Raw genomic sequence first — 12,673 nt, 5'->3', positions numbered from 1 at the left:
GCCCAGCCACGGCCTTTGTTTCCCATTTCATAGCTGCTTTCCAGGCTAGGGCTGCTTTTGCATCAGACCTACCCTCCCCCTAACACATCCCTCCTTGTTGTTCACAGAATCGTTAAGGTTGTTAAAGACCTCTAAGCTCATCAACTGTCAGCCCAACCCCACCATGCCTGATGAACCACATCCAGGAGCGCCGCGACTACACCGGATCTGAACCCCTCCAGGGGTGGTGAATCCACCACTACCCTGGGCAGCCTCTGCCAGGGCTCCTTCACTCTTGAAGTAAATAAATTGTTCCTAATATCCAATCTAAATGTTCCCTGGAGCAGCTTGGGGCCGTTTCCTCTCATCCCATCACTTGTTACGTGGGAGATGAGACCAGTACCCCCCTCACTACAACGTCCTTTCAGGGAGCGATGAGGTCTCCCCTCAGCCTCCTCCTCCTCTCCAGGCTAAACAGCCGCAGGGCCCTCAGCTGCTCCTCACAACCCCCGTGCAACAGACCCTTCACCAGCTTCATTGCTCTTCTCTGGACACACTCCAGCCCCTCAGTGTCCCTCTTGTAGTCAAGGGCCTAAAACTGAACCCAGGATTTGAGGTGCGGCCTCACCAGTGCCGAGTCCAGGGGGACAATCCCTTCCCTGCTCCTGCTGGCCACACCATGGCTGATCCTAGCCAGGATGCTGGTGGCCTTCTTGGCCACCCGGGAACACATAGCAGCAAACAGAGCAGAGAACTTCGCTATAAGCAGGTAACACAAGCAAGAGGTTACAGCACAAGAAAACATTCTTTGTTCCCCTGATTAGAAAACAAGATTGAGAACATCACAGCTTTACGCGCCGAAGAATTCGGGTATCGGCAGTGCTGAGAGGTTGAGGCTGGAAGCATGAGGTCGCTCTGCACAGAGACACCCTCTCCATGCCATAGTGGCCGTGTTTCCTGCTCGCCGTTGCTTAAGGAGGAGCTCAACAGCTCAACGGTGGAGGCAGCAGCTTGAGGTTATACAAATAAGCCTAAAACCACACGCATCCTTCAGACAGGAGGCACTTCTTCCTTGGGGTTCTCCCCATAGGTAGCAGTTGAACTTTGCGCATCCCATCTGTGGATGGGATGTGATGGAGAGAGAACAACCAGCTTCACAGCAGGGAGTGGCTTTTCACCTTTGGAAAAAAAAGTCATCGGAGTAGTTTAAGATTTTAACTTGATTATTTCTATCAAATTTGGACTAGAGTCTGAAGGACACTCTTCTCACAGCTGAGGAAATATTCCAGCCACAAAGGCACTGGGTATCCCAGGGTGGACTGCTCCTCTCTACAAGTGTAGTATCTGTTTGGATAAAAAATTACGTTCCTGCTGGATCAACAAGAGAGTGCCTGCGCTTATGGGTTAATGCACAAGTTCATTCCCTGCCTCCCTGGGAGGCCGCGTCGAAGTTTGAGTGGCTTTATATGCACCCTCTGGCAAAACCAGAGACTGCAACTGAGCAGCGTCTTCTAAAAGATCAGGAGAGTTTAACAGTGGGCTCCGCATGTTTCCAACCCTGGCTCGGAGCACTCCTGCCAGGGTCTCACGGTGAAACGGTGCCAGGGCCGGATATTGAACTATGATCTTCTGATGAATGTCACTCCAGATTTTGGCAGCAAAGCTTAGGGACTCTCCAAAGATTTAGTAGAGTGGACACAGCACTGGGATTCGAGCTGATGGGTTGTGACCCAGCTTGGATTGAGAACAGGATGATCTTAGCCTGGCCTGCAAAAGACCAGGGAACAATATCCAGAGCCCAAATCCATACCTTAAGATCCAAGTGTCCTTTCATAGAAAGGTTTGGGTTGGAAGGGACCTCAAAGCCCATCCAGTCCCACCCCCTGCCATGGGCAGGGACACCTCCCACTGGCTCAGGGGCTCCAAGCCCCATCCAACCTGGCCTGGAACCCCTCCAGGGATGGGGCAGCCACCACTGCTCTGGGCACCCTGGGCCAGGGCCTCCCCACCACCCTCATCATCCTTCCAAGGGGCAGGGGCTGGGTAGAGAGGTTTTTCCAGACTGTTCTTTTTTTCCTTTGTGAGGTTGGATCTTAGTACGAGCACAGCCGAATTTCTAGGTGAAAAAAAACCCCTCTCCCTCTCACAAGTTCTGCTTGATCTTCCTATCACAAACCCTGCGTACACCCCTAATATGTTCTTTGACTGACAATTCTGTGTTCCCCCTCTCTTCGATCGGAGATAAATAAACCAAAGTCAGCATGATGCCTGTTATCTAAAAAGATTCAGGTAGAGCAAGTATCATAGCACAATCAGGGTACTTGAAAATTGTATTTTCCTGGAAAGGACTTTTACTCGCTTTCTTGGATCATACACAGAGGAAGTCCAAGGTCTAGGGGGAGAAAATAACTCAGTAACAGAACGTTTGAACGTTCATACAGGATTAATTACTCGTTTTATATTTTCTTTAATTTTTAGTGATTGTACTGCTAGCACAAGTGAAAAGTAAAGACTCTGATCTATGCCAGGCTCTCAGCGCATGCAAATACTCGGCAAGTTTTTCCTATCTTGAAGAATTTCAGCGTTGACTACAAAGACAAAGTGGACTGAACTGATCCCTGGAGAAAACATGTGCAACTCCACTTATATAAGACCTGCTTGCTTCAACAGATCTGTGCCCATTTAATTCACACATTTTTCCTATTATTAGATGGACAACCTATTTCTAAGGGAATCTATATGATCTAAGCACTTCCACTTATTTTTCCTAGAAGTAAAAGTCTATACTTATATGATGAATTGTAAATATCAACTGCAGTACATTAACATTTGCAACGCCATTATGCTAAATCGGGCTATATAAAAGATTCCAAACAAAGCTTCTGTTTAGTCTTGGTGCAGGAAATCTCTTGTCTGTGCGTATCGCACCAGCAAATTAGTGCAACAAGGATTATACAGTTCTTATGTCATAAAAATGTCATAAAATGGATATGTTACCAAAATGGATGAATTTCACAACAAATAAATGGCATGGTAATAATTGTGAGTTTCTAGCAATTATTTCCCAAAACCTATTTCAACAAAAAATTTGCATCCTAGATGTGATTATGGCTCATAAACTTCTAGTTAACATTTACTTATAACAATAATTAAGTCAATTGAAATCATTCTGTCTGGAACAAAGGCAAAAATATATAAGACCTAAGGGTTATGAGCAGTGGAAAATAGGTGCTTAGACCAGATTACTTGTGAATCACAAGGGTTGCTGCCAGGTTCTCACTGTGTAAAAGTCAAACGTCAGGTTGCCTGTGCTTAGTTGTGATTAATGTGAGATCAGGTCTCTGCATCCTGTGAGTCATATTCTCCAGAGTCTTGGCCAAATTTCATAACCTGCTCTTGTTGGGGGAGAAAAATATAGGTGTATTTACCCTAATTCTTGGTCCCTTGTGAGTGAGCAGCTGTGTGACAGGAACGAACAGCGTTCGACTAAGGGGCAATCCAACTCCAGCTGTATTTTGCTCCTATCTGTGCCAGCAGTACGTGTTCTGTCTACACCAGGGGGAGCTCAGACACGACAAGCAGAGGTTACGCTAGAGCTGCGCTTTCCACATCATAGAATCATAGAACTGCTTGGTTGGAAAAGACCTTTGACATTGTGTCCAACTGTACCTGTCCACTACTAAACCATCTCTCTGAGCATCTCATCTGCCCGTCTCTTAAACACCTCCAGGGTTGGTGACTCCACCGACCTCTGCCAGTGCCCGAGAACCCTTTCAGTGCAGAAAATTTTCCCGATGTCTAAACTGAACCACCTGCCCTGGCACAACTTGAGCCCTTTTCCTCTCATCCTGTCGTTTGTCACTTGGGAGAAGAAACCAGCACTCACCATGCTTCACGACCACAGGGAGACGCTTGCAAAGGCATTCGGAATTACAGAAACATTCTCACTAGATCATACGAACTGACGACCTTAAAGCCCATCCAGTCTCACCCCACTGCCATGGGCAGGGACACCTCCCACTGGATCAGGGGCTCCAAGCCCCATCCAACCTGGCCTGGAACCCCTCCATGGGGTAGCCATGACTTCCCTGGGCAACCTGGGCCAGGGCCTCCCCACCCTCGCCCTCCCTTCATCTGTGCGAGCCAAGGAGTCAGCATACGTGGAAGCGCCAAGTGCTACTGCAGCCAGGATGATGATTCAGGAACTGACACGCTTCTCTGATTTGGAATTCAACCATCATTTTGCCATGGTGCTGTCTTTTCACTGCAAACCGCTCTCTCCTTCCTCAGATGGTGCCCATCATATTTAACATCAAAGAAAGAGGATAAGAACCTTCACATGCAAAATCTGTAGAGGTTGTTATTTTATACACAAATTCACTGTTTGTGTCTGAGTTTCCAGTTGACTCATATGCTTTTTGAGGAGAAAATGTTATTTTCTAGGTCTGATTCTGAGCAGAGAAAAAGAAAAAATTCTCGATTCTGTTACACACAGTCCCAAGGGAACTGGGAAGACAAGATTTGATGGTATAATCAACCCAGCCGGGAGCAGATCAAAGCAATGCAGGCATTTTTCAACAAGAAAGATGACAACATTTCGCAAATGAAATTAGGGCTTCCACTTACTCCTGTGATGCCTAAACATCTGCATTCAATATCCCAGTTTTTTTACCCTCTCACTACAGCAGATGGTAATGAGGTACACAATTCCAAATGGCTTTCAAAGAGATTGAGGCACCTGCCTCACATTTGTTCAAGACCTTGTTCTCCAAGTTATTTCCAGCTACAATAAACTGTGCACAGACCAGGAGATTCCATTAGCTACTTTGCTGCCAGCTTGAAGTTTGCCCATGCATAAATTGCTCCACCTTTGTATTCCTCTTTTTAGCCACTGCATTCGTGAAGTAAAACATCCACCCTATTAACAATTCAATGGCTTTAAATTGTAAAGCGCAAGATTTAGATTAGACATTAGGAAGAAATTCTTCACTGTAAAGGTGGTGGTTCCCTGGCCCAGGTTGCCCAGAGAAGTCTTGGCTGCCCCATCCCTGGAGGGGTTCCAGGCCAGGTTGGATGGAGCCCCTGATCCAGTGGGAGGTGTCCCTGTCCATGGCAGGGGGTGGGACTGGATGGGCTTTAAAGGTCCCTCCCAACCCAAATCATTCTGATTCTACGATATATTTAACACTTCTTAGAATGCTTTGAGCTTACACTAGAGGCACTTCATAAATACACGCATTTCTAGATTACCAATATTCAAAACTAACAGGAAAAATACTCTTCGGTGGATTAACTACGTATGATCAATGCCAAATAAAAAATCTGCTCCGGTTTTGCTGAGGTCATTTGGTACTGTACAGCTCTCACGAAGTAAGTATTTTTTAGTGTGAGGAATGCTCCAAGATTAAGCAATACATTACATTTTTTGATCAAACGCCAGAAGCCATAGGTGAATAGGAAACAGACATCAGTAATTACAGTTCATACTTCAGGTATTTCAAAACCCCTTGCTTCAATGAGCAAGTATTAACTGGACAGACACTCCTTCACAAATTAGAGGCTGCAAAGGCTTATTACACACCATATTTATCTTTGAAACTTGTCCAACAGAATTAAACTGAAAAAAATAACGATACAGATTATGGTTGCAGGCAAAAAACTATTAAAACTCTAACAACTATATATATGGTTTTATCTGTCAAACTGTCCCTGCAGCCAGTCTTTGGCTTAGGAGCTCAGGAATGTGGTATTAAGAAATACTAGTAATTGTATTAGTATGCTCTTGTCAAACTTCAGACCGGCTCTATTTTATCATAGAAGATGATTAACAATTTATTTCTTGATTGTGCAGGCCTCAGAAGGGAATAGAATTGCAAGAACATGAGTCTGGACCATCCCCACATGGGAGGAGAAATGAAAAAGTATGGCACCGACATAAAAAGTGTACAACGAGGAGCATCTACACTGCTCGGTGAAACAGCACACAGAGCCATCAACTTGACATCAACCAAGTCTACTGTAAAAATGGAAGCAATCCAGCCACCTCGCTGTGTTGTAGAACCATGAGCAATCAACTCAGTTGATTACTGGCACATCCCAAAGCTGGCTGTGATCAGGTCAGGTAGCTCAAGACACAATCCTCCTTCAACAATCGATGAATAACGAGAGGACATTCTCCCTTCCAAAGCTAGTTTTTCTGTTTACTCTAGAGAACAGCACTTGGGAAGCCGCAAGATTTTTGCTCAAATGAGTTAAAACTACGCAAGATATCCAAGAAGGAGCCTTTACTATAGTTGGAATAAACAGGAAATTGCAGTGGAAGAAAAAATAGGGCAAAACCAGTGCATACATTGAGTTCTTTCCAAGGCTTCTGATGGGTAGGAAGGAGCTTCAGTAAGGCTGCCTTTCAACTGCTGCCCAACTCCAGATATCATCAAATGAGCTTCTAATAAATCATAGAATGGTTTGGGTCGGAAGGGATCTCAAAGCCCATCCAGTTCCAACCCTCCTGCCATGAGCAGGGACACCTCCCACTAGACCGGGCTGCTCAAAGCCCCAATATTTGGCTTCACAACAGATTTGTACTAAAGTTAATGATTTAAGTACATTCCTCTCGATATATAATTTCAGCCAGACGAGGAGATAGCACAAACCTTTCATTTGCTAAAAGAATTATTATTACATCTCAAATTTAGTTCAGCGTAAGAGATTATATATTTAAGCTGATTAAAAAGGTTTCAGTTAACTGAAATAAGCATTTGGATTGTTTAGCACTGTTAAAAAACAGGAAAAGTTAAGTCTCAGAGCACAGTTTTACTTGTTTGGCCAAAATTCACAGCACAGAGTGGAAGTACAAAACTACAAAAGAACACCAAACGAGCATCAGGAATGCAAGAAAGCTTCAAGGCAGATCAGTAATTTAGGAGTCTGCTTATCAAACTATTAAAGTTTGTTTACTTATTATGTACTCAAATGATCTCTAAAGCAGTATTAGCTTTTGTATTTTCACTATTAAAGTTGGGTTTTTACATAGTATAACTCTGGGAATTCACTAATATTCTAAGCGAATACTTTAGGAAGATCAAAATACTTGAAATGTGATCATTTTTAAATCCACCACACAAGTAATCCAATGCAAATATTCTCCAAACTTCCTAAATAGTTACATTATTTACAGCCTAGCATAAAACTAACTGATTATTGTAAACAAAAAATATTCCAGGTGTCTAGGTATGCACTGCTGCGACAAACACAACAAGTTCTCAGACAATAGCTGTTTTTTTGAGGGTTTGGATTTCTTTTAAAGCCCATTTTCATATCAGAATGCATTGATCCTTATAATTAGATCAAGATCTTTGATTACTAAATACCATTACTATGAAGAGCAACTATTAAAAGAAAATCCATTTAACAGAATCATAGAATCCCTAGGATAGAAAAGACCTTTGAGATCATCAAGTCAAACCATCCCTGTCCACTACTAAACCAGATCCCTGAGCACCTCATCTGCCCATCTTTTAAACCCCTCCAGGGATGAGGACTCCACCACCTCCCTGGGCAGCCTCTGCCAGGGCCTGAGAACCCTTTCAGTGAAGTTCATCCTGATGTCCTGCCCTCATGCAATTTGAGGCCATTTCCACTCATCCTATATGCGCCATATATGTTCCTCATAAGGCTTGTGCTCTAGACCCTTCACCAGCTCCATTCCCTTCTCTAGAGGTGCTCCAGCCCTTCCATGTCCTTCTTGTAGTGAGGAGTCCAACCCTGAATACAATATTCAAGCTGTGGCCTCACCAGCACCGAGTACAGGGGAAGGATCACTTCCCTGGTCCTGCTGGCCATGCTATTCCTGATACAGGCCAGGATGCTGATGGCCACCTTGGCCACCTGGGCCACTGCTGGCTCGTATTTACAGTGTAGTCTGTCTGTTCATGCAAGTAAACATACAATAATCACTTTACAAAGAGATAAGGTTTGCTTCCTTCCACACCAAAGTTTCTAAAGCTAATATAGTTTGTAAACCATAGTGTGAGATTTATGACGTTACACTGCAGAAACCTGTTTAGTCCCTGATTTACAACCCTGGCAATTGTATTCAGCTCTGTCATCATAACTAATTACAGCTAACTGAGGATTACCATACTGCGAACTCTCATCGTTGTGAAAGAAATATGATGTTCTGCTAAAAAAGGAAGAGAATCAAATATCCTGAGGGCTAATGAACAAAAATGCACTATTCCCTGCTGGACCGCAAACCTAAACTCTTCGAATTGGTGCTGTAAAACTTCAAATTGCTATTTGTTGGCAAGCTGTTTTAGCCCCCAGTACTTACATAGTAAATCACCATTACGCTAATACCATACCCTTGGCCTAAAACATATTAATCTTGGTTGACAATAACTGACATTTACATTACCAATTCAATTCAGGTATTGTGGTGACTAAACACACCAGGGAGAGCTTCAGGTGCTGAATGCACCCCTACTTTCCACGGAGAACAATTCTGAAGAAACGCTATCGTAACTTCTTGTTATAATCTTATAACATAAACATTCAAATCCTAATTGATCTATAAAACATTTGACTTGGAGTAAAATCTGGATTTGTATCTTCGGGTGCAGGTAACTGCACAACATAACACATCTCAGATATTTTTCAAGATAAGTATTTTTACCCTTTATCTGCTCAAAGAAACAGTGACTATAAAAACTTGAGTCTTGGGAAGGAAAATGGAAATTTGAAATATTCTAAGAATCACAGAATGGTTTGGGTTGGAAGGGACTTTAAAGCCCATCTAGTTCTACTCCCTACCATGGGCAGGGACACCTCCCACTGGATCAGGGGCTCTAAGCCCTATCCAACCTGGCCTGGAACCCCTCCAGGGATGGGGCAGCCACCACCGCTCTGGGCAACCTGCGCCAGGGCCTCCCCACCCTCACAGGAACACATTTCTTCCTAAGATCCCATCTAAATCTTTCCTAAAATCTAATCTCTTTCAGTTTAAGAACATGGCAGCAGGACACAACAAACAGTACCAAATCCTCCTGGGAGACCGAGGATGGACTTTTTCAGCCAACTTTTCTCCGTTTACATTCACTAAGCCCATAAATGCATCAATAATAATGGTTTTAAACAGGTAGGGTGGTTTTGCTTTTATTTAGTGCTCCCCTTCTATCAAGCAAATCCAAATGGTAATGCTTACTGCAATAAGTCTGTATAACCTTACCAGGAGAACTCGTCTCTCTCCTTATACTCACGCATTATAACTGCAGTGCAGAACAGAATGCATTTGGACTAAGTATTTTATTCCAGCTTTAAAGAGTTCTCTACCGGACTCCAAATGCATTATTTCAGATTTTAATATTTTGAAGATAAATACTGTATTTAACATAGCATTGATGTTTACATCATATTTTTGCTACACTGTAAGAGAGAGCCAAACCACGATACTGCAGTCTAACGGCACGGAGAGAAACACAAGGAGCTTGATGTGTTGGGCTCTCTGGTTTTTTTGTTTAATTTTAAGAAGTTGCCCACAAAGAGTCTCGCAGTAAAAACAGGTATTTGATTCCTGAGGATAGATTACATATATCCCATGTTGCTTTTTGTTTCCCATCTTTTCTTGGCTTCAAATCTGAAAAAAGAAACACAAAAAACACATAAGGAATCACAAACATGTATCTTTCAGGCATGCAACCACTCTATTCTTAATAACAACAACAAAAAACAACCTTATTTTTAATACTGTAATAATGACATGAAGGCAAATGTAGCCGTAAACCCATTAAATCAGTTCTGGTAAAGCCTCTGTACTTAAGTCTGATATACAGCTAAAAAACCCCACAACTCCCCCCGACCAAACCCAACAAGGTTAATCGAAACAAATAAGATTAGCACAAGCCTATTTCAACTAAGAAAACATTTAACTGAGATTGTATTGTGCACACTTAGTGCCAATGAAACCACAAATGTTTAATTCCATACTCAAATGACTTACCCCCAAGCAAGCTTTTTTTTCTTTCGAGCTTCTTGGGCAGCCTCTGCTTCTTGCTTGGCTTTTACAAAGTTGCGGCAAGCGGCAGCTTTGGCAATTTTCACACCAAGCTAAGACATAAAAAGGAACAAAGGAAAACTGAACAGATGCAAATAGCTCATATGAAATTTAAGCCTCGCAAATTACTTGGTCTGATATTGTTTCTCAAAAGACAATAGATACTAAAATATCTTTCAAATATTAGGCTGATGCTGCACTATAAGATCGGACAAGCAAGAATGTCTCCCGAGAGAAACACAAAGGAGTGAGATCCTGGGGCAAGAAACCCTTTTCACTCAATCCTTCTTTTTCAAGATTAAAAGCAGAGAGACCACTGGATCATTTTGTTTCTTTGTTTTTAAATAAATATATAGACATAGATATACATACAGAGGCAGTCTGTGTTATTAAGACCAGTCTGCAACCTCAGCCATGCTAACACACTTGTACTCAGGTCTAACAATAAGAAACATTACCCAAAAAACCAATTTTATACAGGAAGAACTGCTACAGCCAGACAACTTCCAGTGGTACCAGTAGTCATGGTTTAGTCTGTCCAGAAAGTAAATCATAGAATAGTTTGGGTTGGAAAGGACCTTAAAGGTCATCCAGTTCCAACCCTCCCTGTGATGGGCAGGGGCACCTCCCACTGGATCAGGATGCTCAGAGCCCCATCCAACCTGGCCTGGAACCCCTCCAGGAATGGGGCACCACCACTGCTCTGGGCAACCTGGGCCAGGGCCTCCCCACCCTCAACGTGAAGAATTTCCTCCTTATGTCCAGTCCAAATCTGTCCCTCTCCAGTTTATACCCATTGCCCCTCGTCCTATCACCACGAGCCTTTGTAAACAGCCCCTTCCCAGCTTTCTTGCAGCCTCTTCAGGTAGTGCAAGTCACTATAAGATCTCCACAAAGCCTTCTCTTCTCCAGGCTGAAAAACCCCAACTCTCTCAGCCTGTCCTTGTTATGGGGCAAAATGAAGCAGTGTCCTTAGAGCCAGCTTGGCATTTAGTCTGCCCATTACCAGTTTTTTGATTATTAGTGGGATAATACACATGTTTTTGAAATAAGATCGTAATAGGGTGTAGGTGAATACTGCTTCACTTACATAAACATATTCACACCATGAGAATAAAGGTCACTTCAGCATCAAGGGGGAAAAAATGAAGAAAAAAAAGAAGGAAGAAGGTACTGTGACCACATTATTTTCCTAGATGAGCATCCACAACTTGTTCATTGTAGTTACATTTTGTGATTGCTGTCATGACTTGACATTATTTGCAACTAATTTATGAGTTACTGAAGACTCTGGTCTCAAAAGTTACCATTTTTCTCCAAGACAAAAAAGCAATTCATTTAGCCAAAACTGCTACAAATGGTGAAGTGGACAAACAGGCTTTCTTTCTGCCTGGTCCAAAAGTGAAGTTAGTCAGCATGGTTCTGACTGGATACTCCAATTCCCCCAAAGCATCACAGCCGCATCAAGACCCAGGTGAAAGAACACTCCTGTACATTTTGGTTTGAGTTCCATTATTAATCGTAACACTCCAATAATCTGTGGCATCCATACAGGCAATTCTATTTACCCTGAGACACATTTTATCCAGACAAAGCCAGTTCACTGCTTCCTCACGAGGGGAGGAGGAGGAGCAGGCACCGAGCTCTTCTCTCCGGCCACCAACAACAGGACCTGAGGGACTGGCAGGAAGATGTTCCAGGGGAGGGTTAGGTTGGACATCAGGAAAAGGTTCTTCCCCCAAGAGGGTAGTGGAGCACTGGAACAGCTCCCCCGGGAACCAATCACCGCACCAAACCTGACAATACTCCAGAAATGTTTGGACAATGCCTTCAGACACACAGTGTGAATATTGGGGTTGTGCAAGGATAGGAGTTGGACTCAACAATCCTTGGTGCTCCCTTCCAACTCAGGACATTCTATGAGATCAGATGAGATAATTCAAGAATGCACCTTCAGATGTGGATGCACTGACACGTGTCCCACAACTCTCCCAAACGCCTACTCTGCAGGTAGGTTAGTACCCTGATCACTTTGTTCCCAAAGCAAAACCAATCAGCATCACTACAAGCTCTTCTACCTTACAGTCCTCTCAGGGTTCAAGAATCAAGAAAGCAGCAGAAGGCTTTGAAAGTCTATACAAGGGCAGTCAGCACAACATCAGCTTGTGCTTTGTTTGAGGCTCTAAGCGCTGGCAACACCAACAGCAAAGAGGTAATCAAGTGATCGTGCTATTTGAAAAGGAAAACGTGCAGAAGAAATAGTACTAAACAGGGTTTTCATCTACTATTTGCAGATGTTGTAAGGTAATAAATATGTACCTAGGGTATCACCTTGATACACAAAATAATTCACATGGTCAGACACTTCAAAACTTCATTGTTCGCTCCATTGTTTTTCCCCCCGAGCATTAATATTTTATATAATCAGTAATTCAGTGCCAACATCTGAATGGCCAAATCTCAAGTCACAGACTAGAACGTAACATTCTCATTTGCATCAACACGTAACATTTAAGGGCAGCCCTTAACTTTAATATATTTGCTGTATAAAAATGCTTCAAAAACTCACCTAAAAATATTAAAAATCGGTTTACTTGTTCATTGAAACAGGACTAACTAAAAAAACAGAGCAACGTGAAGGCT

The 12,673-nt window shown here is 43.0% G+C and overlaps 1 protein-coding gene across 3 annotated transcripts in view; it reads right to left on the bottom strand.

Moving 5' to 3' along the window:
- FAM204A (family with sequence similarity 204 member A) overlaps window positions 1-12,673 on the bottom strand; it is a 197,617-nt gene that overhangs the window by 169,972 nt on the left and 14,972 nt on the right. Inside the window, exons 7-8 of one of the 3 annotated variants that reach the window (XR_008450639.1) lie at window positions 9,977-10,083; window positions 9,487-9,613 (exon numbers count right to left, since the gene is read on the bottom strand). Coding sequence is in view for 2 of the 3 variants with exons in the window: in XM_054071144.1 (XP_053927119.1) it covers window positions 9,562-9,613; window positions 9,977-10,083 (159 nt within the window). In the remaining variant the exon portion in view is untranslated. Of the gene's footprint in view, window positions 1-8,971; window positions 9,614-9,976; window positions 10,084-12,673 lie in introns of those variants that run through there. The other 2 variants (XM_054071144.1, XM_054071142.1) reach the window with 2 other exon arrangements.

Source organism: Cuculus canorus, chromosome 7 (genome assembly GCF_017976375.1).
Source record: "Cuculus canorus isolate bCucCan1 chromosome 7, bCucCan1.pri, whole genome shotgun sequence".
In the NCBI taxonomy this organism is placed as follows: Eukaryota; Metazoa; Chordata; class Aves; order Cuculiformes; family Cuculidae; genus Cuculus; species Cuculus canorus.
This window is presented reverse-complemented; position numbering and strand designations above follow the sequence as displayed.